General features: G+C 35.6%; 1 protein-coding gene across 1 annotated transcript in view; it reads right to left on the bottom strand.

Moving 5' to 3' along the window:
• Positions 1 to 5,171: 5,171 nt before the first annotated feature.
• Positions 5,172 to 26,135, bottom strand: part of COL3A1 (collagen type III alpha 1 chain) — a 64,766-nt gene continuing 43,802 nt past the window's right edge. The window contains exons 26-51 of the mRNA XM_027865828.1: positions 26,077 to 26,130; positions 24,205 to 24,258; positions 23,653 to 23,706; positions 23,117 to 23,161; positions 22,486 to 22,584; positions 22,292 to 22,399; positions 21,905 to 21,958; positions 20,903 to 20,956; positions 20,764 to 20,817; positions 19,576 to 19,629; positions 18,731 to 18,838; positions 18,511 to 18,564; positions 17,778 to 17,831; positions 17,368 to 17,529; positions 16,589 to 16,696; positions 15,806 to 15,913; positions 15,317 to 15,370; positions 13,310 to 13,417; positions 12,206 to 12,259; positions 11,528 to 11,635; positions 10,518 to 10,571; positions 10,200 to 10,307; positions 9,284 to 9,560; positions 8,353 to 8,540; positions 6,803 to 7,045; positions 5,172 to 6,329 (exon numbers count right to left, since the gene is read on the bottom strand). Coding sequence (XP_027721629.1) covers positions 6,183 to 6,329; positions 6,803 to 7,045; positions 8,353 to 8,540; positions 9,284 to 9,560; positions 10,200 to 10,307; positions 10,518 to 10,571; positions 11,528 to 11,635; positions 12,206 to 12,259; positions 13,310 to 13,417; positions 15,317 to 15,370; positions 15,806 to 15,913; positions 16,589 to 16,696; positions 17,368 to 17,529; positions 17,778 to 17,831; positions 18,511 to 18,564; positions 18,731 to 18,838; positions 19,576 to 19,629; positions 20,764 to 20,817; positions 20,903 to 20,956; positions 21,905 to 21,958; positions 22,292 to 22,399; positions 22,486 to 22,584; positions 23,117 to 23,161; positions 23,653 to 23,706; positions 24,205 to 24,258; positions 26,077 to 26,130 — 2,565 coding nt within the window. The 3' untranslated portion in view covers positions 5,172 to 6,182. The remainder of the gene's footprint in view (positions 6,330 to 6,802; positions 7,046 to 8,352; positions 8,541 to 9,283; positions 9,561 to 10,199; positions 10,308 to 10,517; positions 10,572 to 11,527; positions 11,636 to 12,205; positions 12,260 to 13,309; positions 13,418 to 15,316; positions 15,371 to 15,805; positions 15,914 to 16,588; positions 16,697 to 17,367; positions 17,530 to 17,777; positions 17,832 to 18,510; positions 18,565 to 18,730; positions 18,839 to 19,575; positions 19,630 to 20,763; positions 20,818 to 20,902; positions 20,957 to 21,904; positions 21,959 to 22,291; positions 22,400 to 22,485; positions 22,585 to 23,116; positions 23,162 to 23,652; positions 23,707 to 24,204; positions 24,259 to 26,076; positions 26,131 to 26,135) is intronic.

Below are 26,135 nucleotides of genomic sequence, written 5' to 3' on the forward strand. Positions count from 1 at the left end.
AAGAAGAAGAAGAAGAAGAAGAAGAAGAAGAAGAAGAAGAAGAAGAAAGAAGAAGAAGCTAATTTCCATTTGAGTTGGCAGGTTGGGTACCCAGAAGGCAATTACTACTACTCTCAGATAATATGGTAAAGATAGTTAATACAAAATCTTCTCTTAAGAACCTAGTTCACTCCTTCCCACAATTATACACAACATCCAAGGAAGGAGTAGCCTTAAATTTAGACCAAAATAGTAGTAAGGCATAGGAGTAAGAAATATGTGTGACAAAAGTTTAATTCACATCATTTGTTCTTGAAGTCCTTCTCTTTGTGTAGAGACCTCATGCATAAACCCTATTGTTACTGTTGAACTAGGAAACCAGATGGCAAAATGGATGTAGTACTGGGCTTAGAGTCAGGAAGACCTGAGTTCCCTCTGACACTCGATTGCTGCGTGACTCTGAGGAAGTCACTTAATTTCTCACAGTCTCACTTTTCTCATCTATGAAATGAAGATAATGATAGCACTACCTCAAAGACCATATGAGATAACACATATAAAGCATTTGCGAATCATAAATGTTATTGTTGTTGTGGTTGTTGTTTGTTATCTAACCCAAAGAACTATTTGATAAAGGCCATGAACTGTTTTGCTGACTAGGCTTAAATGAGGACTCAGTATTAACTATTTTGCTGGTTGGGCAGTGCCAGAGATGAAGAAAGGGCTTTCTGCTTTCTGTTATGGGGAGAATAGATGGCAGTTGATAGGGAAGCAGTTTGCAATTGCAGCAGAATGATGGTGAATGAAGAGAGGTGGCCCCTCCAGGTATTCTGCAACAATGCAACAAATTCCAGGACAAGAGACTAAGCACTGAAGGCTACTCAACTGCTAGGCATCTACAGGCTAGAAGAACTTTCAGTGGGGTGACTGGACTACAATTGGAGTCTAAAGCTTGGGAGAATCAATGGAAGGACAAAGCCTGGGATGGCAGACACTTTTATATGGTTTATCCTCTATTTCTTTCAGCTGTTTCTATTTCCTCCTTTTTTATGACAAAAATTGTATCTGCTTTATGATACCTGACTATATTTTGATTTTGATCTGATGAAGATGGAGAACAACTAAGAAGACAAATAGCTAAAACTATATCTGACATTTAAAACTCTGTCCAGGACGTTAGGATTTCATCCTAACTGGAAGCTCACAGATATATTTAGAAAAGAATCAGGTTTTGATTATTAATATTTTTACATAAGCTCCTAAATTGCAGGGCAGCTAGATGGTGCAGTGGACAGAGCCCTGGGTCTGGAATACCTGAGTTCAAATCTGGCCTCAGATAATTGCTTGTGTATGACCCTAGCAAAGTCACTTAACCCTGTTTGCCTCAGTTTCTTCATCTGTCAAATGAGCTGGAGAAGGAAATGGCAAACCCATGTAAATCAGAACCAATTCAATCCCTAAGTGAATTGGGTCTTTGTTGTAACAAGAGCTAGGCGAATCTTGGAACATGGGTATCTCAGGGTATCTCTCATCTCTGAATGAAGGAGAAGGTAGAAATATGGCTCCAAAGAGAGTAATGTCCTTTGGGTCCTTTAGTGGGATGAGAAAGGTGTGGATTGTAAAGAACCTGTCTGGCCCTTTTACCTGATGAGAAAGAAGGAGATGCTTGCATAGCCAAACCTTGTCTCACAACAATGCTTACTGGTTACACATGAATCCTATGCTATTGGGGTCAAAGGTTGGAAATTGTATGCTACTGTTGTTCCTTCCTATTACATAATGATAAGATAATTTTGCTATTATTCAGTTAACACATTTATTAAATGCTTACTATGTGCTAGGCACTGTCATATGTACTGAGAATAAAAAAGGCAAAAACACAATCCTGCCTTGGAGGAGCTCATGTTCTACTAAAAGATTATATACAAATAACTATGTACATATAAGATTTATACAGAATAGATGAAAGGTAATAGAGGGGAGGCACTAGTTGGGATTTGAAGGGAGAGCAAGCAGGAAAGGTCTCTTGTACAAGCTGGGATTTAAGCTGAGTCTTAAGGAAACCAGGGAAGTTGGGAGAGCATTCCAGGCATGGGAGAGAATCATTGAAAAGACAAGGAATTGAGAGATGGGGTATTCTGTGAAAGCAATAGAGAGAAGGATAAGTACTGTTGAGGGAATAATGTGTAAGTAGACTGGAAAAGGTAGGGAAGAGGCAGATTGTGTAGGGCTTTTTTTTTTTTCTCCTTTTCCCATTCCAGCCCTTGCTTGCTATGGATGTGGTAACATTATAGAGATTATGTATGCTAGGGTCTTTTGAAGAAATGAGTACAAAAGAAGGAAGAACATGATAGCAGATTCATACTGAGAAAGGAAAGATGAGTGATTATTTTTGCTAAGATGATCAAAGAAATGTGGGGAAGTGTGAATATAGGAGACTGGTCACATAAGAGGTTTTAGTATTTAGATATGATTACGATCACAACCCTGGAGGGGCATGAATGGAAGGATTATAGTAGTGGCAGAGTATTATGGACATTTTACATGATTTTTTTTCAAAGGAAAATTCATCAAACAAGGCAATAAGGAAGCAGTACACTTTAATTATCTTCTCTGACTCTTTTTCAAGGAAGTTTAATCCTGAAGGAAACTGCTATTTTTTGCAAAGAAAATTTACTTTTATATGGGGGAGGGTGCTGGTAAATTGTAGATGGGGAAGAAAAGGATAAGGAGACATCTCTGTGTACTTTAGGAATCCTTTGTAAGAAGGGACAAAATTGAGTTGTGGTTTTTGGAGGACTGTATCTCTTGGGGTTATGGCTATAGTAATATGGGATTGTGAGAGCTAATATCAATGGTAACTTTGAGATTATGAATCTGAATGACTAGGATGATGTGATTGCCAAACAATAGAAGTAAATAATTTGGATGTGTGTTTGGTTTTTTGGGGAGGGGCATATTTCAATTCTGGACTTGCCGGGTTTAAGTTGTCAACAGAATATGTCCATGGAATTATCCAACAGGCCACTGGGGATATGGGACCAGAGTTTTGGGAAGAGGTTGTAGAGGGAGTAGAAATAAAAACTTAGGAGTTATTTGTTAAGAGGTGATGATTAGAGTGGATAGAGGGAGAAAGTGGAGAAAAGGAATAGATCTGAAAATGGGGACTTGGAAAATATTCACATTTAAGGGGTGGAAGAGGGATGAGAATCCAACATAAACAGAAAAATAACAGAAAGGCAGGTGAAAAACCTTGAGGAAGATATGTCACAGAAACCAAGTTAGGAAAGAGTATCAAGAAAGAGGAAGAAGTAGTCCAGAATGCAATGTCCGTAAAGAGGTCATTGGACTTAGCAGTAGAAAAGTCATTGCATTTTACACATGTACTGTACTCAACCTTGGATAAAGCTGTTGAGTAGAATGGTGAGAGAGACAATTAGATTTCAAGAGGCTGAATCGGGAATAAAAAAGAGGAAATGACAATACTGGGGGAAAACCACTCTTTTAGATGCCTTAAAGAAACATCACTTTGGATTTTTAGTTTCCTTTTTATCTTATACCATTTGTAGAAGCTTAGTTCCATCACTGTCAATGCCAGAGTGACCAACAAATTACTGCTTCATGAATAAACCAATGATAATGAAATTCAAAGCAAATTCTTCTATTCTGAGTGTTGAGTTTGCCTACTTCACTTCCTTTTAGTGAATTGAATAATTATGGAGGCATATTGCCATTTTTAGCTCACTCATTAGAAATGGTGAATTATTATTTTGGTGATGTAGGTGATGTAGATAAGGAGAGAATGTGTTTCTTTGGGCAATAAATACAATCACAAAGGATGCTAAGTTTGAAGAGTCACTGTTCTGTGAGATTCATTATTAAAAAATGAATTGATGAACTTTTAGTTAGAAAGCACCATCAGCATGTGGGGAGAACCATGTGCAATAGTTTTTCCTTCATGTTATTATAGAGATGACAACATGATTTTGAGGCAACAGAATTAGATATTGTCAAGAAATCTGGGGTCAAATCCTGGCTCTACTACTTACACTATGACTTGTATGTCATTAGTCAAGACATTTCATTTCAATGGACCTCACTTTCCTCATCTGTAAAAGAAAGAACTCGGACTTAATAACCTCGAAAGTCCTTCTCAGCTCTAAATCTGTGATCTTATGATCCTATGAGTTATGATACATGGATAAACAACGTGGGCTGAGTCACTGCTCCTAGAGATCCACTAGACTCTCCTAGGAAGGGAGTGGAAAAAGAGATGTTGAAAATAAGAAGTGGTGCCATATTGTTGTGGAGGTACTGCCTACCCTTGGAGTTCAGCTCCCAAAAGACTAGCAATGAGGTCTTTTGATTTAACATCACTTTTAAGAGAGGGAGTTGGAAAAATGGAGTCCCTAAATAGGCACAGTAACATTCACTAATTCATAAATATTTCCTGATCCTACGATGTCCCCCAATCTGATCAGTTCCCAGTATTCTTCTCCATCCCATTATTCCCCATCACTGGGAAGGCTCTGGAATCTGACATTATACTATTTCCAGTATTCCAGACATTAAAAAAAGCAAACTTAAAAATACTCTTGCTTGCAACAGAAACATCTCTGCTACATAAAATAATTTATGTTGGGATTTTGATATATCAGGGAAAGACAAGTAAGTAAGGGTAAATTCTTCTACATGAGAGCCTAGTTAAAATAGTTTTATTATGGTTATCTACAATATAAAAAAGTATAGTAGAAAGAGTGTTGGATTTCGAGTAAGAAAATCTGAGTTCGAATCCCAGCTATGCTACTTTCTAGTTTTGTGGCCTTAGAAAAATCATTTTACCTTAAAAGCTTCAGTTTCCTTAGCTATAAAATGAGGGACTTGGATGATAGGATGCCTAAGGTCCCTTTGTCCTCTAAATATTGAAACTTATAATGGAATGTGCAGAGTATTATTACTCCTAAGATACAGGGAATGTATTATGTTCTAAAATTCTGGAGGATTCTCCTCTGGGCATTATTCCTTCTTTCATTCCCCCCACTCACCCTTGAGAGTCTCTGAACCCAGTTACCTTTCCAGTTCGATAATTGCAATCTAAAAATTTCCAGAAAAATTATGGATTCATGAAGAATTCCCCTTATGTAGATTTATGTTAGTTAAAGATATGGAAAGGGACAAAAAAGAGGGAAAAATTTGACCATGAGAAATTTTATTAGATTTTATTATGTGTCTCTGTGAGCAAAAGACCAACAACCACATACAAGCTTACAAAGATGGTTATCCTTCAACATGCTTACTGTGTTAATGGGACCAAAGTAGCCTCACCATCTAGGCTATTTCTTGAAATATACACAATGAAAGGAGAAAGTCCTCAAGAACAATCTTCAACAGGAAACATTGACGAATGTAAATCTAGGCTTTTTTAGTGCAAGTCAACAATAATCTGACCTGCAGTTTTTAAAGTGAAAATAGATTAGCACCATCATATTTGCCTTCCCAAGTTTTCGTGGTCTTGACCAGCAATGATAAGAAAGTGTAGAAGCACCTTTGAAAAAATAGATTCAAATCCATTAATAAAATGAGTAGCTTTTATAAAAAGAGGGGCTGCTGCTCAATCCTTGCACTAGCCTGTACTTTGTCCACTACCCATTGGCATGGAACTATACCAGTTTTATGAAATGAACAAATTGAATTTATAAATCTCTCAAATGAACATAGAGTTTTTGTTTGTTCATTTGTTTTTGTTTTTGATGAGACAGTTAATTCATCCCAGTTTCTGTCCAAGATGAGGTAGTTGAAACAGGGAAGTCCTTTCTATCTTTTTCTTTTTACTATCTCAGAAAGGAGGATAAATTGTTCATGCATGGGGTATTCAGTGCCTTGCAATTGGGGCAGCATTCAAAGACTGGAACACAGAATTGTTGTAAGACTGTTGAAGTTTATTATAGCACCACTGAGACATTTTGAAGATGGAATTGGTAAAAAAAAAATAGAGCCAAAAGCATTTGAATTGTATTTGGTGTACTAGCAAAACAAAAATGATCCCTTTCTGTCAAATCATCTTTTTTTTTTCCAGAAATTTTGGAAATAAATAACTGGAATACAGTTGTTCACCTGTATTGGTTGACAAGATTAGAACAAGAGGAACACAGTTGGAGTGTGGATTTGTTTGCTGGGCTTTCAGAGAGAACAAATTCCTTAGTTTACAAAAAGCAAACAGGGCCAATGTCCACACCAAATTCTTGATCAGGACCACCAATATCGAAGGGAGCAATATCAATGATGGGCAGTCTCATAGCCTTGCGTGTTCGGTATTCAAACACCGTTTGACCCCATTCCCCAGTGTGTTTCTGTGGGAAAAAAGGAGCAAAAGAGAGGAAAGGAGTGCATTAATGACATGAAAATCAACAGTATTTCATAAGTTGCTTAGATATGGAGAAATAGCTCCCATGGCATTTTACTAGTTTACTTGGGACTTGCCATACAAGAAGCCTTCAGTTTTCCTTGTTGAAAATTTTTAATATAAAATGGCATGCTTGAGCCCACTCAGGGTTACCTGATTTTAGAGGGCGTGGTTCTGAATTCTCCCAGAGATGCAGAACTTACCATCATGACCATGAAGGACTGATAGCTTTGCTTACTGCATATTTACATGGGATGTATTTTAGATGTGGAGAACAGTTATCCTTCCATTCATGAATGAGTTGAGGGATAACAGGAAAGGGTAGAGACATTCTGTGTACTTAGGCTGCCCTCTAAATTAAGCAGTCCCCAAGGTAGAATTTTAAACACTAAACAAAGAATATTTAAATTGTTCACTTACACTGCAACCATCTTCCAGAACTGTGTATGTGAATTTACTATTTCCTTCAGCCTTGAATTCACCGTCATTGGAACCCATCAACTTCAGAGCTTTCTTTACATTCCCATTGGCTTGATCCATATAAGCGATGCTGTTCTTGCAATGATATGTGATGTTCTGTGAAGCACGGCTGGAAAGAAGTCTGAGGAATGCCATCTGAACCTCGAGAATATCTTCAGGAAGCTCGGGATTACCGTAGCTAAACTGTGGTAGAAAAAAAAAAAAGAAAGAAAATTATCCAAGAGTTCAAAATTTTAGTTCTAGTTTTTTGAGATTGAATTTTGAGATTGTATTTACTAGCAGGCCAGTCACAGTGGACGAAGTGAAAGAAATGTTACCTGTGGAGAGTAATCTCTCTCTCTCTCTCCTATTCTGTTGCTCCCTCTCCCTCCCTCCCTTCCTCCTCCTCCTCCTCCTCTCTGTCTCTGTTACTCTCTGTCTCTCTGTCTCTGTCTCTGTCTCTGTCTCTCTCTCTCTATCTCATATCTATTTATGGGAGTGCAGTGGTAGGATTCATGGTGTAGGACCAGTCTTGGAGTCAGGAATACTTAAATCATGCCAAAACATCTTAGTGCCAAAAGACTACACTCTAAATGTATGAAATACAGAGGACATGCTGGTAAGAACAGTAGAGGAAATTTCCACACCAAAATAATCCATATAAAAATAGTAATTAGGAATTAAATTTGTATTTTATTTTAATATTATATATATTGTCAATGTAAAAAATATATATCAGAAAATTTTAATAAATATATTTCTATCATAAGAATGAATGATTCAGTTAACCTAATTCTTAAGCTTTCTTTTGCCCTGAAAAACATGTAGCTAAATGAAAACTCCTCAGTACTATTTCATCATTTAGAATACTCATTTCATTAACTTAAGAGAAAACGTGGTACAGAGGATAGAGGGCTAATATCTCATGGCATACATTCAACCTCTTATACTCTAGGCCAGGCTGTGTGGTTCTGGGCAAGTATCACTCCAGATGATACTCTAAATCCTATAATTTATGGATCTGCACAGATAGAGGGAGTTTACTCACTGAGAACTCCCTATGTTAAGAAATCACAGGTCCAGACACTACCCCTTCCCCTTTCCCTAGAGGCAGGTAGGTGGTATAGTGCCAGGAACAGAGTTCAGAAGACCTGAGTTCGGTCTCAGACTTTTACTAGCTGCATGACCCTGGACAAATCACTCAACTCGTGTTTGCCTCAGTTTTTCATCTGTAAAACGGGGATAATAATAGTACCTACCTACCTACCAAGGCTGTTGGATCAAAGAAGAGAATAACTGTAAAGCACTTAGCACAGTGCCTGGTACATAGTAAGTATGATATAAATTTTAACTTTTACTATTGTTATTAAAATTGCTAAATAACTTTGCTTTGGACACACTTAATAAATATTTGTCAAACTGAAGAAAAGGGAAGTGGAGAGGGATAGTAGGGAATCAGATAAATTTGGTTTATCTTATTGGGAGGCTGATAAAAACATTTCCCTCCTTACCTGGAAACCACCATTCATGGACTCTCCAAACCAAATGTGTTTCTTTTCACCTTTGGAATCTGTCCACCAGTTCTTCCGTGGAACATTCATGGGGCTGGCATTTATACATGTTTCACCAGTTTCCATATTACAGTACACTTGGATAGCATCCATCTTGCAGCCTTGGTTAGGATCAACCCAGTATTGTCCTGAAGATACACAATGTAGAACAATGGTTAAGAAGTTCATTTGGAAAATTCATTATTTCATCTAGGTTGAATGTAGCAATACATTCTTAAGATTGACCCCATGAGAAAGGAATCTGAGCTTCACATGAGAGTATTTGATTGTGTATTTCATGTACTGATGTTTTATAGTATAAGATCTGCGAGAAAACTTAGTTTTCTCTTAACTAAGTACAAAGCTAGAATAGTGTGTTTCCTGTCAATATAAGTATCATGAGAGGCTGACAGTTCACCTGTCAAGGACACCCATAGAGTGAATTTTTGCACTAAATAGGGAGATATACTCTAGTTCAAGTTCTAAGGTTCCTTTTAACACTAAATTGCTATGAGTCTAGAAGGAAAGTGTCAGATTCACAGAAAACTAATATCCTGACACCTTGACGTGGTTTTAATACTATCTGTACTTTCTGTTGTCTAATTTTGATGACAACACCAAGGTGATCAGAACAGGTATTTTTCATAGCTATCTTAACTATTTGGGATTACTAACAAATTTAATGTTTCCCTTCCACAAAGCAGTTTGGAAGAGTATTATTTCAATCATTTCTATTTAATTCCTTTAAGTACTACTTCTATAGTATCTTTGTTTCACTTTTTCATTTCTTAGAAAAAAATGATCCACATCATAGAGGGATAAAGCATGCCATTTCTCGCATTTGCTAAATTTACCCTTGCAATGGAAGCAATTTCCATTCTAACGCACATACCACTCTTGAGTTCAGGATGGCAGAATTTCAGGTCACGGCAATTACGCGCAGGATTTTTTCGTGATCCATCAGGACTAATGATGCTTTCTATTTGTCCATTCATCGATTTGAGTGAGGACAAAATTTCTTCAGTGTTGACTGAGGGCTCATCTCCATAGTATGGAGCAGCTTTTTCTTGGGAAGGTCCATAGGCAGCAGCAGCACCAGCACCACAGCAGGGACCAGGAGCACCAGGTGGGCCAGGAGGACCCGGGTTTCCAGGGTGACCAGGAGAACCCTAAGAAATGAGGAAAGTGTGGACAATGATTCAATGTTAATTATTGTTTTGGAAAAGCTATGTGGAAAGAGTTCACAAGATTCCCTGGAGAATATAACTTAAAAAACGGAGAGGTGTGGCAGTGGAAAGGAAACTGGTTTCAAATTTGAACTCATAGAACTGGGTTAAAATCCTGGCTCTACTACTTAGATACTACAATGAGTTACTTTAAGAAACTTAATTACTCAGAGTCTCAGTTTACTCATATATTAAAAAGAAAGAATGAGACTATATGGTTTCTAAGGTGCCTTCCAGTTCTAAATTTAATGATTCTAATAGGGTAATGACTTAAAACTTTAATTTTTAAAAAAATAAAGGGCCAGTTGTATGCTTGTTATTTTGACAAAACAGCTAGATGGTTTTTTAGAAAATGTTCAACCATTTGCTTTAGTATTATTGTGGAAAGTCAATATATATTTCCTAAAGTCATAGTGGTATCTACAATCTCAATCTTATAATTTAAGCTATAAAGAAGAAGTATTTTTTTTGGATTTAAACAAAACTTTTTTTGGTATCCTAAACATACAGATTCAACTTCATATTTCTGATACTGAGTGAAAGGAAAAATAACAATTTAAATGTAAATAATTTTCTCCTTACATCTGACCCTCTTTCTCCTCTGTTCCCTCGGGGGCCTGGAGGACCAATGGGACCTGCATGTCCACTTGCTCCATCTTTGCCAGGGGGTCCATGGGGTCCAACAGGGCCCTGAACAAGATTAAAAAAAAACAATTATCAAAACCAAAGAAATACATACAATAGATAAGAAAATGGTAATAGACAAAATTAATCATGAGAAACCTCTTTTCAAATGGATTTATGTTATCTCACTGAAATCTCACCAACTGAGTAATTTTCTTCATTTTCAAATAGCCCTATAAAATTTTCAACATGTAGTCATCTCTCAATACTACTTACCCGGGGGCCTGCAGGTCCTGGACTGCCAACAGCACCTTGGTGACCAGGTGCACCCTGAAAGGTAGGTTAGTTTGAACATTAGTTAAGAAATTCTCAAAAGTTCCAAAAGTCATTAATCATAAGATTAAGTGTCATGATCATGAAACTTAAAGTGATCCATTAAGCTTCATCTCTTATATTCTCTATTTAGTCAAGCTAACTCTAAGATAGAGTATCTCTAACATCTACCTGGAGAAGCTGAGAATTTAGTCATCTCTTTATTGATTCTTTCTTCTTACCCATAATATTCTTTACTTTTAAAAAGAAAAATGAAAGTTCCAGAATTTATTTCGTAGAGTTTTCTTTATTAATCTTGAAATAAGTGTATTTGCATATTTGCTAATTAATATCATGGTCAAGTTCAACAAAGTCAACAAGCATTTATTTTGCAATTATTGTAGTCCAGGCACTGGGGATACAAATGTAAAAGATGTCTTTTCATAACAAAGACATATAATTTTAAAAACTACTTTCTTAATTAGAATATCAGTTCAACATAAATCCTGTGAATTTATTTACCTCTAACCTCCTAATTAAATGAGGAGGTTAAACGAATTATATGAGAAACAATACAAAACATATATTATTTTCCTCTCTAACTCCTGTACTAGAGCCTCATGTACTGAAATGAATTAATAGCTATACTATTTAAAATAGATGGTTACATCTCATTGGACGTGATACAATAAAAAAAGATGGATTATTATTCAGGCATTTTTCCTTTTCTCTGCAACAATAACTTGTTCATGTGATGAGTTGTGATGTTAAATGGAGAATGAATCACATGGTAGTTTTTAAGATGGATGAATAAACACAGAGTCCTTTAGCTCCATAGGAGTATGGAATGAAACACGTAAGATTAGGATAAGACCAACTACTGAGCTTAATGTGAAAATTTGTTACAAATATTTGCACCCTTAGTGGCCTTGTTTTAACTAACAAAAAGACCTTTAAAAAATTTAAATACTTACTGAGGAACCTGGTGGACCAGGAGTCCCGGGGAAACCACGATGTCCTTTGACGCCATTACTGCCTCGTTCACCAGGTTCACCCTTGTCACCACGTGGACCTTGAGCACCCTGTAGAAATACATTGGGAAATAACATTATAGGTTTGCATTTGCAATAGTTAATAAATTTCTGTATTAAAATGGGCTCACACAGTGATAGAATAACAATAATTGAAGCTTAAATGATAATTCTGAGGTGCTCTGAGATCCTGAGTTACCTTCTGAGTCATCAAAGAAAAATTTAATTATACTCTGTATCATTCCCAATGTAAATATATTTTATTCATTTTTCCATTTCCCATATTTCCATTGGGATAATTTAATGACCATTTGAAAAAAATGAATATCAACTATGTCAAGGCACCCTTTAGAAGGTAGACTTCTTGAGGGTAGGAAATTTTCTTCACTTGGGGATTCATATCCTCAGGCTCCAATTCATATCACACCTTTCATAAATGCCTGTGTAATTGTAACAATTGAAGGCACTGACCCAGTCATTATTGGTGTTGTTTTTCTAATTAATTTAACATTGGAAATCCTTTTGTGGAATGTGCTGTGACTGTCATCTAGCAATTTTCAATTCCCTGACCATGTCAGATAAGAGTTTTCTGTTGCTTCCAGATGTAAAGATATCACTTACGGGAGCACCTCGAGCACCAGCAGGACCCGCAGGACCACCAGGACCAGTAGGACCCTAAATTTAAAAGATAGGTTAGTTCATAACATTATTTTTTAAATGCTGAGATTCAAAACTCTTATTTTAGTGCTTTCAAATGTGTTTAAATAAACTTCATTTTAAGAACCTCTGAAACTATTCCTATACCAGGTAAGAATAGTTACATTGCCTTTTCTGCTTTAGCCTGGATTCAATGTTGGTAATCAAAGTTCCACTTTAAATTGCTGAATAACATCAACATATTCTTGTCAGTGAGTCAGGAAAACCTCAAGTTAAGTATATTGATGTATACTAGCCGCAAGATCATGGGCCCCTTCAGTGTGAGAGGCAATTCTCTAACAGTAGAGTTCCTGATAGGTAACCTTGGATGGATCTTCCACACCAGGAAATTACCTAAATACACAAAATCATAGTTCTAGACCAAAAGAAAAATGCTAATGGGATGGTTTTTAACTTTTGACATAACTTCTTACAAAATTTCAAACATCTTTTTGAAATGACCATTTATTATTTAGTCGATAGAGTTCTGGACAGAGTCAGAACATCTGGATTCAAATCTTTACTCTGACACTAGTTGTGTGACCATGAGAAAGTCAATTAAAATGTTTAAACTTCAGTTTCCTCATCTAAAAAATGAGGATAATAATACCCATAATACCTACTTTACCTTAGAAGATGCATTAAGCTAGGCTTGCAGAAAAAACAACTTCATTAATCCAGCTTTTAATTTACTAGAAACACAGTTTTCTATTCCTTGGTATCATTATTATGCAATTTCAAGTCAGAAGTGATCATTTCTCTACTGTAAAAGTGAGATTTTAAAAAGACATATCCCTTCTTCTACTTGGTGAATAAGTGAAGAAATTCCAGAATCTGAGATTCTTCCATCTACTGATATATATGCATATATATGGATATATATGCATATATATATACACACATGCATTATATATGTACATGTATCTCTGTCTTTCTATCTCTCTCACTTTCTCTCTCTCTTTCTCTCTCTCTCTATCGATAGATAGAGAGAGATTCACACAAAATAAGGCTGATCCTATTTGAACTTACAGCTTCTCCTCTATCTCCACTTTTTCCAGCTGGACCGACGGGGCCAGGAGGGCCAGGATGTCCAGGAGACCCAGGAGATCCGGGAGGACCACCTTCACCACGGTCACCCTGTAAATAAATTCACAAAGTACGGAGTAAACGTAATATAGCCTGTATTGAATTAACCTTCCAATTATCCATCTATCCCTTCAGCAATCAAATATGTATTTGTTGAGCATCTACTATATGCCAGACATTTTGCTAGGCACTGGGGATGCAAGTACAAAGAATGAAAAAATCACTACTCATAATGAGAATTCATTATAAGGGAGGAATAACAAGTACATATATAAATATGTACACTATAACTACAAAGTGAATGAATATAAATATATACCAAGTAGTTAAATGCAAGGTAGTTTGGGAGAGAGGGCATTACCAGTTGGAGGAATCAGGACAAAATTCATTTAGAAAGTATTGCTTGAGTTGTATCTTAAAGATGTGAGGGGCTCTATGAGGCAGAGGTCAAGAGAGAATACATTTCAGGCACAGGAAACTGTGTCCCCTGTGTTCTGTTTGGCTTTGAAAACTAAACACAGGAGTTTATATTTTATTTTAGAGGCAATAGGAAGCTGCTGCAATTGCTTGAATAGCAGAGTGGCATAGTAAGATTTACACTTAATATAAATTATTTTGTCAAGACTGTGTAGGGTGAATTGGGGTGATGTGAGACTTGGAGGAAAGAAAACAGTTGCAGTACTCTAGGTAAGAGGTGATGAGATTCTAAATTAAAGTGATAGCTGCAGCGATGGAGAAAAGAGATGAGATGCAAGAGATGATATAGAGGTACAAAGGGCAAGATTTGACAATTGATTTGATATGTGGAGTAAAAGAAGTGGAGGATTCCAGGATAATACTGGAAGTATGAACCTAAGAAAGCAGGAGAGTGGTGCTGTTGACAGAAATGAAGAAGTTTGAGAGTCAGGAGGGTTTTGAAGGAAAATAATGAGCTCAGTTTTTGACTGTTGGCAGTTGAGTTTGAGATATCCTCAGGATATTCATTTTGAAATGTCAAATAGGGTACTGGTGATGTGGTACTAAATGGTGATATGGTACTATTGAGGTTGATTAAGGTTGGATATATGGATCTGGTTGTTATTTACACAGATATTATAAACCCATGGAAGCCAGTGAGGTTACTGAAAGAGTATAAAGTGAGAAGAGAAGAGAGCCCAGGATATAGTCTTGAGAACCACCTTCACAAAGGAATCATGATGTGAAAGTTAAGTCATTAAGGAGATAGAGAAGGAGTGGAAAGAGGGGTGGAATTTGTGCCTGGAGAGAGCAGTGTTCCAAAAATACAGAGAACAGAGAGAATGCAGGAGGAGAGAGTATTCAATAGTGTCAATTGGAGCAGATTGGAGGAGAAGGATTAAAACTGGGGAAAAGATCATCAGATTTGGAAATTAGGAGATCATTGGTACATTTAGAGAAGTGTTTCAATGATCAATGAAGACAAAAGTCAGATCAAGAAGGATTGAGGAGAAAATGAGGGTGAAGGAAGTGAAAGAAGGTAATATTGGAAGCATTTTCAAGGAATTTGGCTAAGAAAAGTAGAAGATATACAGATATATATATATATATACATATATATTGCATGATTCATAAATTTGTTTTACTGTCTTCATTGATGAAAAAAATCACAGCATTTCAAATGGTATTCAAACACTAATAGTAGCAAAGGATGATAACTCGAGGAGGGCATGGTAGGGGCTAGTGAGGATTTTTTAAGAATGGGGAAATTTGGACAGATTTGTCAGGAGTAGGGAAGGAATCAGTTATGACACAGAGAGAAGCTAAGGATTAGAAAGAAACAAGAGAATGATTGAAGATGAGAAGATGAAAAGGGCTGGGATCAAGTACAGATATAGAAGGACTGGTCATAACAAGAAGAGCCATCTCTTTCTCAGAGACTGGGAAAAAGGAGGACAGTCCTTTTGAGGATACCAGAGATCCTTCAAATTGTACCTTGCCACCAGGAGCACCATCACGGCCTGGCTGCCCATCTGATCCAGGATTTCCCTAATGAGGAAAGAGGAAGAGAATTAAAACTACTTGAACCTATCAACATATTAATAAAGTTGCTACTACAGCTTAAGAGATAAAATAAGACAAGCAAGCATTTTAGCTCCTCCCCTGTCTCCTAGGAATTCTTGTAACCCTATGCCCTTCTAACATTTTTTATTATTCTTCGAATGATCCTTTTTTAAATGAATAATCATGACTCTAGATCATGAAGCCCAAATCAAATTGTACCACGTAAGACTGCTTTCATTAAATAAAAAAGAAAGGAAGGAAGGAAGAAAGAAAGGAAGAAAGAAAAGACAATGTAGTCATATGACTTTATCTAGATTATTGGAAATCTCAACTGAGATGTATCCATAAAGGTCAAATTGGCTGCTGTTGAAAATCAGGTTAATTGAGGCCCATGGAAACTCTGCTAAAGGATTGACTTACATCTCTGCCAGGTTCCCCAGGCATCCCACTTAAACCAGGTAGACCTTGTGGACCCTGAGGACCACGTTCTCCATTTTGACCACTGGGTCCTGGTTTGCCGTCTTCACCCTATGTGGAGAGAAATAACAAACTAATTTTTATTCCGTCCTTACCTTGGTTAAAATGTGGCACTAGAGAGGAGCCTGATACCCAGAAGCAGGTGCCGTCTTGCTTCTTTTTATTTTTTCTTCCTCTCTCTTCTCAGTTGAATGTGATTCTAGAACTAGGGTAACTATTATATAGCATGTAGGCCAGATGTGGCATATCCAAACCCAGGGCACATTCTGCCCGAGATATTTTTGCAAAAAGAAAAAAAAACCCTAATTTCTGACATAAATGAGCTAGGAGTCAAGAGGACCTATGTAATCCTGCTTCTTTTGTGTAACTGACAGCCACCAGATGTTGCCATTTGAACAGTTCTGGATCACTTGGTAATTGCCTTTTATAAAGATTCATGAGACCCTCGCATATGTGAATTTCTTAGATACACCTCTTTCTGACCTACTTCTTTACTGGAAGAAAAGCTCTAGGAGTGAGTATGTTTCCCTCTTCCCATACTCCACAGGACAAATTGAATTCAATTGGCCAAATTGAGAAAATAAGCTTTGGCTATGTTAAAAATGAAGATATATATTGAAGCTAAATATTTTGCTTATCAAAAATAAATCTAATTTTTAAAAGTGAATGCCAAAAGATGCTCAAGGTACTGAGAAACAATTAAGCAACCCATGAATCTCCACTCACTTTGGGTCCTTGTGGGCCAGGTCCTCCCCGACCACCTGGAATGCCTGGTGGTCCTGCAAGACCTCGTGCCCCAGTGATACCTGTAATACCTGATGGACCTGGACTTCCCTGTTGAGAAAGAGAACAAAAATATGTTATCTAAATGTTACAATTACTTAATTCACATTTCCTTTATTTAAGTAACCCTTGTCCTTAGTTGCAAAGGACCAAGAAGACTCATTACCATATAAGTACCTGGGAAGAAAATGAAGTACCTTAGAGTATTAAAGTTCTAAAAGTCAAAAAATATTGTTTTACAAATTGAATTTTGTTAATCTGAAAATTTGAAGTCACTTAACTCGACTTACTATGTAAAACTACAATTCTCTTCCTGAGTACATATAAATAAAAAGTTCTAAGTAAAGTAGTAGAGGGATGAAATTTCAAAATATGTAATTGAGGGGCAAATTTGAGTAGTTGAAATCATTATTAAAAATATAATAGAGTTGAAAGAGAAGAAGAACATGGAAAGATTAAGTTGATTAAGGAATTTAAAAATTTTAGATATGTGATTCCAAGGTCTCATATAATAAGTGAGGATGGCTCCAGAGCAGAAAGTGAGGCTGGTGACTTTGCACAGCTCTCCCTCACTTAAATTCTATTCATTTACAAGTCACAGCATCACCTTCCTGATGTCACTGTCCTCTTTGAGAACAAGGACAAACCATAACAACAACAACAACAACAACAGCAACAACAACAGAATAATAATAAGTGAGTAATAAAATGTAGTTACTCACTGGTGTTCCTGGTGGGCCAGATGGTCCCTTTTCACCTGGTGGTCCAGCATCACCTTTTGGACCAGCACTTCCTGGATTACCAGGAGAACCACTACTACCAGCTGGTCCAGGGGGTCCATCCTTGCCTGGTGCACCACTGCTGCCAGGAGGACCTGGGTTACCCTTTGGAGAAAAGTTAAAAATAGAGACTTATAATTGAGCATTATTCAAAAAAAAAAGTGCAATCCTGCTTCCTTTCTCTCCTTAATGAAGTAAAAGTTAAAAAAAATAGACCATAGTAGTAAAAAAAGAAAAAAAAAGCTATTCTTGTCCTTCATTGTTTGTGAGGAATTTGTATTTAAGTCACTAGATCAGTACTGGTATTGCTCCTGCCAGAATAAGTGGCATGAAAACATCCAGATATAACTTACATTATTTCCAGGAGGACCAGGAAGACCACGGGCACCAGGAAAACCAGCAGTACCCTGTGAAATTATAATCATTTTGATTACCCTTGAAATACTTGTAAGAGAAAAAAAAAAAAAACAACCCAAAACCCAAACTGTCTAGAGTGTATGATATAGATGGCTAGGACCCCGATAATGGGACCTAACTTCCTAGGCAATGGAATCTTTCAAAATATCTTTGGGTCATTCTTAGTCACTTATAAATATGGTTAATTACATGGGAATTTCTTTTGTGATTTTACAATACATATGCTAACCCTGCTTGGGGAGATATTTTTTAATCCTTCACCTGTATCTTTCGAGGATTAATGGTTTCTGTATGGGAATAATCAGATGATTTTGTGCAGGGGTAGGATTCATAAAGTATTTATTTTAAGTAATTACAATACAATCAAGATTTCACATGAAATCTTGTGGAGCAAATAGGGACCAATTTCTATTACCCCTATCTTAAAGGCAGAAAAATTGGGAAATCAAGTGCTTTGCCATCATATGAATGACAGAAGCAGAGGAAGAACTCAGATCTTCTAACTCTTTCGCTCTATTACTAGTGGCTACAAGACAACCATGGCTAACTAAAGATGCCATGCAGCACTATTTAGCTTTTATATTTGCTTCTGTGCTAACCAGTGCTAATCAATTAATTGTAATGGAAGTTACATAGAGCAGAAATAGAATAAAAGAGAAAAATACTTACAGGACCACCAGGATTGCCACGATCACCTTTGACTCCCTGGGGACCTGGTGGACCCTAGATGGAATGAAAATCATCATTAAGCCTTGCCTTTAATTATAGTTTGAAAAATTATGTTTGAGGAACATTTTAAAATAAGCTATTTCATAGTAAAAATTATAAATTTCTACTGACACGCATTCTTTGTCTTAGGAGACTGTGGAAAAGAAAAAGGAATACTTACAGCTGGGCCAGGGCCTCCTTGGGGCCCTGCCAGACCTGGGGCACCTCCTTCACCTTTTTCTCCTGGAGCACCTCTCTCTCCTTTACCACCAGGTTCACCATTTTGTCCCTACATCCAAAAACAGCAAACCATAAATTCACATGTCAAAATACACATATGGATTAAATTATATTAATTCCCTAAAGTACATATACTCAAGTGAAGAAGCAAGAAAAATCTTCTTCCTGGACTTTGTCATGATAAAAACAAAGAAAACCCTACCTTTCCATGACAGGAGATAACAAAGTAGGAACAAACTGGACTGCTAATTTTATTGGATAAAACAATCCTTCCATAGACTAGTGGGAATGAAAATAATAGTTGCACAATTTTAAAAAATATGTATTATTCTATTCATTATAAAAAGGTATGGTATAGGGGTAGATTTTTTGTTTTATATTTTAAAACCTTTATATAGGCATATAATACGTTTTTGGAGTGTTTTACCTATATTTTCTGAGGCTATTCTCACAAGTACTTTGTGAGGCAGGTGGGGCAGTTATTATTATTTCAATTTTATAGATGAAGTTATTGAACTATAGAACAATTCAGTATGATAAAATAAACTAGCTATTGGCAATCCGTGTTAAAATTATTGAATATTAGAGTTGTAAGTACTTTAGAGATCATTCCTTCTAACTCTTTTATTTTACAGATGAAGCAACAGAGAAGATTTAAATAACTTTCAAGTTCCCACAGCTAGTAAATAGAATCCATCCCCTAACTACTAATCCAGAACCAATATTTCTCAGAAAATAAGCTATCAGGTCTATGGAAGAGAGTTAGCTATCTACATTTACACTTACAGGAGCACCAGGGAAGCCAGCAGGCCCAGGGGGTCCAATTTCACCTCTTTCACCCTATAACATAAAATATAATTGTTTGACACAACAAAAATATTCTATTCATAAAAGGCCAAACTTTTTTCTTAGGATAATATCTTCTACTTCTTTGACAGAAAAGTAGTATAAAATGTGCAATAATTTTATTTCACAGGAAAAGTTCTGTCTTTGACACTCAGGTGTGACTTTCCTTAACTTGATAAACATTTTGGGCAGAATTAGCTTTCTTATTTGTTCTTCTCATTTATCATCACATTTTATGAGTTAATACTAATTCTGATTTTTGTCATTTTCAGGTTTAAAGTCTTTTTATTGATGTAACTTCCAATAACTTGTGATTTAGAATATAATTGAATATTTTATAGCTGGACCAATTGAGAATGCTGATTATAGAATCACATTTAGAACTAGAGGGACCTTAGAGAGATCACCTAGTTTTTGTAAACAAAAAAAAATAGACTATGCTAACTGGGTTTGAGAAAGTCCTCATCTGAAGAATTTATATTGCTATTTGAAAGTTATGGCATATAGCAAATGATAATGTCTCCATCTCTTTTCATCCAATTCATTTGCTTCCTAAAATTGCATTTAAGGCCATTTCCTTATCTAGAGGAAAATGTTTACCTAGTAATAAAACGGGGAAAAATTCTAAAAGTCTATTATGTGGATATTAGACATAATAATCTCACATTTCTCTTGCATTCTTCAAAATATGTATTCCCCAAGCATTTTGATAAAAAGAGATCTGACTATATATTCAAGGAAAAATGAGACTCTTCTCTAAAAGTCAGTTTCTAGGTAGAACTGCTATCCTTACAGCTAAAAATCTATTTCTTATCTCATTTGTATCCCATTTCCAAGCACTTCAAAGGACACATGGTAATAGCACAGAATTAGAAGACCATTACTGTATCTGAAAAAATTCCAAGTGAGTGCTTCTGGAATTGATATCTCAGGAAATGGTATATGTTTAGTTATTACACTCTGTAGAAATAGAGAATTGGAATTGGGTTGAATGTTTATTAGTCTGTTGGTCAATCTTTTTTGGCTGTTTTTTTTTCCTTTGCTGATTTCCTTATGACTTAAGTTTCTGAATTGTAAACATTGGTAAAAACATGAAGAATATATCAATAAATACTTAATAGAACTTACAGGTCCACCACGAGGACCAGGAAGACCTGAAGCCCCAGCTGGACCACTTTCACCCTGAAAACAAAAGGAAACCATAGTTATCAGTGGGTTCAATGTAAAATATTAGAATTTGCTTTTCTGTGTCTAAACTATTTGTTACCTTATCTCCAGGCTGACCAGCTGGACCAGGTGGTCCAATGGGACCTGCTGGGCCCTAAAGGAAACAGGAAAAGAATTTCAATATTGAACTTAAATAAAAGGAGGCAAAAAGTTCCATGAGGGCAAGGACAATGATAGATATAAATTTTATGTTTATTTGGGCCTGGTATAGTGCTTAATATATTCCTATTTAATTTACTTGAATAAATGAGGGGCATGAAGAAATCTAATTATAAATACAGAAAATATTAAATGTTGTCATTATTGAATGATCACTCTAAAATGTGTTCTGCGCAACTGCTCAAATTTTTTCTTTTTTTGAAGGATTGTAAAGAAAAACAGTGCAGCTGATCATGGCCTATTCCATTTAGTAAAAAAAAAAATAAATCATTTGTTACAAATTTCAAGAGTGTATTCATTACAAATTTTTATAATTTGAAAATTTTTATAATTTGATCCTCTGAATTTGAAAGACATTATTTTGATCTGTCAGAAACATCCGTAAGTCAATGCTTAGGTTTTTGCATATTCAACAACTTCTATATTATAGCCTAATTCCCAGGGTTATTACCAAAAATTCTGCAAAAACTAAATAAGCTATTAGAAAATAATTAAGTTCAAAACCCTGTGATCTCAGGGTTTTAATTATAATTTTCTTTAAATGAGCAAGGTTTTTATCTTAAATTTTAATATTCACTAAAAGAAATCATTGTGTTTACATTTTAACTTGACCATTCTTGGGTCATGTCCTGTACATGAGAAAGTACATGGAGGAGGGCTAATATAGCCTGTATGTCAAGACAGTAATTAATTTGGTTTTCTTAACTATTATTTAGATTTATAAAAGTGGAGTGAGGGGGTGTCCTCTGATTAAATTGCTTAACATTTAAACATTATGATATTTGGAATAAAAAATAAAATTATCATGTGGGTAATTCAGTAGTCCCTATTGATAAAATCTATTTTACTTCCATTGTACCTGGATCAAGTATTTAATACTCACTCTTGAGCCATCTTTCCCAGGGGGTCCATCACCACCTTTGCCACCTGATTCACCCTGTCAAACATGAGCCCCAAAGAATTATTATGTATAAATTCAAAATGATAATAATCCAATTGTAATAGTAAATTGATACATTTTAACATTTCTTAATTTATTGACCACTCCCTTTTTGTTCCTATTTTTTTTCCTCTACTGATTTTCCAATATTTTTTCTGGTATTGTAATTGGTTAAGCATGCAAGTGTAATTCAAATTTAACAAAGTACACATATACATACACACATATGGCTATATATGTATTATGCACGTATGTGTGTGGTGTGTGGTCACTTTCCTTTTACCCAAGGAAGTCCTTTCAATAAATGAATGAAAGAAAAGAAGTGGATACCTTATCACCCTTGGGTCCTGGAAGCCCAACACCTCCTCTTTCTCCAGGCATACCCTGTAGACCAGGCGGTCCTGAGTTGCCAGGAGGACCAGGTGGACCAGCCGGACCCTAATGACAGAATCACAAATCAATTAAATAGTGTGCAATACATGTATTTAAATGCTGTTAGGGAACTATGAAAGTTGGCTTCTTACTTTTCCACCTTCAGGACCCGGGGGACCAGCTCCACCTCTCGCTCCTGGGGTTCCTGGGGTTCCTGGAGCACCACGTTCACCAGGTGGACCAGCATCACCCTATAAGATGATTTGCATCATTTTTAAACTGAAACTCATTTAATAATGATAATAATAAAAAACACCTAGAGGACTTTGAAAAGGTAACTCTTAAGCTGTATTCCTTTAAAGAGGAACATTGCATTAAAATGATATGTCTTCTATCTTTTACAATCTTAATGACCAAGACCACTTCTGTTCACTTTACAGCTAAGTTGGGCAGCTGTACAGAAACTGGACATATTAGACAGTCCAAAACTTTTAAATAAGGGATGGAACCCAAGAAGCTGATTCCATGATACAGAGCCTAACATATATTTAATAGTACTTTTTTTTGGGGGGGGGGAGGCTGGAAATTTATTTTCCTGCTAAACAAATGTAACGTAGCAGGACTATGTTTATATTACTTAAAAGTATGAACATTAAAGAAATCATTTGTCATGTTGCTACTACTGCTTTCTAAATAATTATCAAATTTCTTTTCATGTTCCTGAAAACAAATTTTCACTACTCAATTCAGTTTAACTTATCTTTAATAAGTTAAAGTATATACCTTCCCTCCTGGGATTCCAGGTGCACCAGCTTCACCTTTTGGACCCTAGTTAAAAAGAAAACAACATTTACATCTTTCTTCAAGAACAAGTTAACCAATACAGCCCATTAATAATGTAAGTATTGAGGGATTTAATAAATGTCCACCTTATAGATTATGTAACATCAGACTTTGGATTTGTGTAAGTATAACTTCTGATCCATGGGATATCAGAATTCATATTTTAGTGAGCTGTGTTATAAAGGTCTTCCCAAAATATATATTGTAAATGAGATGAGTAGGAATGATAACATTTTACTAAAATCTGATTGTAGGAATTTAGTTTTTCTTCCTTTCCCCACATCTTCTTTTCAGTCAAATTCTTAATTACTACCATATAGAAATGGTTTCCATTTAAATTAATCCATTGGTTTTTCATCTTTTGTTACAGCACAAAAATTCAAAATTGAATTTAAAACCTACAACACGTACAACTGAAGAACTAATGAAGCAATTTTCTTATTATCATTGCTTTTAGAAAAGGAAATGTCACTTACAGCATCACCAGGTTTTCCATTTTCTCCAGGAGGGCCATTTGTCCCAGGCAAGCCCTAAAAAGAATGATAGTTGTGATAATTCTTTACATTTATATTTTTAAAAATTGTCCTAGCTCCACAAGCTATTTTTCAGCTATGAAAATTTGCTGATACCAACTCAACAAAATAATGACAATGATCATTATTTTAGGAAAAGAAATTTGTGCCAAGATATTCACAAATGGAAATTAAGATATTTCTTGATCTAGCAAATTTAGTCAGTTATTTTGCTTCTTAAAAATTATTAAAACATTGATCAGATACATGATTAGTATTGTTTATGTATGATTTATAGAAAAATATAATTATTCACAATATATTTATGCACATCATATACATATAAATGTAAATATTTTCCATAATATTGCTTGCTATTTTATCACATATAATCGTGGTACAACAACTAATAGTATGGTCCATTTTTAATGAATTCAAGTAAACACAGCATGAAGGAAATAGCGCAGAGTCTCCTAGAAACAGATATCCAGGGACAAATAAGTATAAGGTACATACTTGGAAGCCCTGTGGTCCAGTCGCTCCAGGTTCTCCTCTTTCACCAGGTGGGCCCTGTGAAGAAAGAATTAGTTCCTCTATGACTCAAAATGAATTGTCTCATCTTTAGTTTACTTTGGCAATATAACATCATCGACACAAGTGTAAGCTTTCCTTTAAATAAAAAAAAAACAATTTTGATAATAAAAGAACAATGAATCAACTGTGTGATTTTCAACTCTGCAACCTCAGAGATGTTAAATGACACAAATTCTGCAGTTAGTATATGGGAGAGTATTGATTAACTAAATAATTGTTAATATTTCCTCCATGACTTCTACTCATAGGACTTTTAGGGTTGTAAGGGATTTTACAGATGACTCAGTCCACTCCCTCAATAAAGCTAATAAAAACAAAATGATTTTTTCCCTTCAATATCACAACCTAAATATTATCATTATTCTCTTTCCTTAGTCACACGTAAAAATGATAAATAATCTATATCATGCCATAATCAATTCATTTAATATGATAAAGAGATAGTGTATAATTTCAGGATACTTTAGCCACCTAGTATATGTAATCTAATTATCAAAATCATTAAAATAAAATCTCCTGGAAAGCAGAGATGAGGTTTTTGTCCTTCTTTGCAACCCCAGTGTTCATCATACTTCTGGCATTTAATAAGTTCTTCTTGTTGCTATACTGGACTATGATCATTTGATTCCATTAACTGGCTTATTTTACCACCACCCCCCTCCAAAAAGGAAAAGGTTTTAAAGCACAATAGAAATGTCAGCAATTGTGATCCAACTATATTGTAGTCAGTCAGTAAGTATTTGGTAGCTTACTATGCTCCAAGCATGGACTTAGTGCTGGGTGAAAAGATGAAATATGAGATTTCCATACTTTTCATTGTTCTTTCTCTTTCTCCTCCTGCCCAAAATCAGTACTTGAATGGAGTTTAGGTATAAAAAAGGCAAGGATTGGTATAGATGCCTTTGATGAAACTTTCTCCTGTACTAACTTTTCTTACTGGGTATCCTGAGGTACCCTAATGTGAGGAGTGAAAAGTCTGAGGTACAGTCATTAACAACTACTGGAAATTATCTAATACGTTCTGTGCAAATCTACTTATGCTTGGATCCAAAAGTAATGACTATAATAAGGGGCCTATCTTAACTTCATAAGAAGGAAGAATTATCAAACATTTAATAGGTGAAACTAGTCATACTGTCCCATTTATATTCAATTACATGGCAACATCTATTAATTAATGACCACCAAAAGGGAGGCCATGGTATATCCTATTAAGCATGCTCATTTCATATTTGTAGAGGCAGCATGGAGTAATGGATAGAGGCCCAGCCTCAGAGTCACGAAGGCTTGGATTCAAGGCCTATCTCCAATGCATACTACAATTCACACATGATAAGAGCCAATCACTTAACTTCTGAGTGGTCTTAGCAATTCACTAAGCTTATAAATGTTAGATTATATGCATCGATGGAAGGAGATTTTGGATAATTTCTCCACCTAATTAAAGCATAGGCCCAAGCTCTCTGTCTCTATCTCTCTGTACATATATTTAATATGTATATAATAGGATAGATAAATGTATTTTATGGGATGTGAGAACATATCAGTTATTTATTCCACTTCATTAATGAAACTGATATTTTACTAATGAAGTTTATTTAATGTACAAATATCAAAACTGTTTTGCTTAACTATAGTTATAAAGTGTTAATTTATATGATTCCTATATTTCATAAAGTGTTAGAGTTTAATATGATTCCTAGATTTTCTTATCACAAGATAATAATAATGAAGGCTATTGAGTTCCATTTAGTAAACTCTCCTTCCCCTTTTTAGATATATAAATGAACTTACAGCAGATCCTGGAGGACCTGGAGGTCCAGCCTCACCATTCTTTCCAGCAATACCCTATG

This window comes from Vombatus ursinus, unplaced genomic scaffold (assembly GCF_900497805.2).
Source record: "Vombatus ursinus unplaced genomic scaffold, bare-nosed wombat genome assembly UNPS02014779.1, whole genome shotgun sequence".
Lineage (NCBI taxonomy): Eukaryota > Metazoa > Chordata > Mammalia > Diprotodontia > Vombatidae > Vombatus > Vombatus ursinus.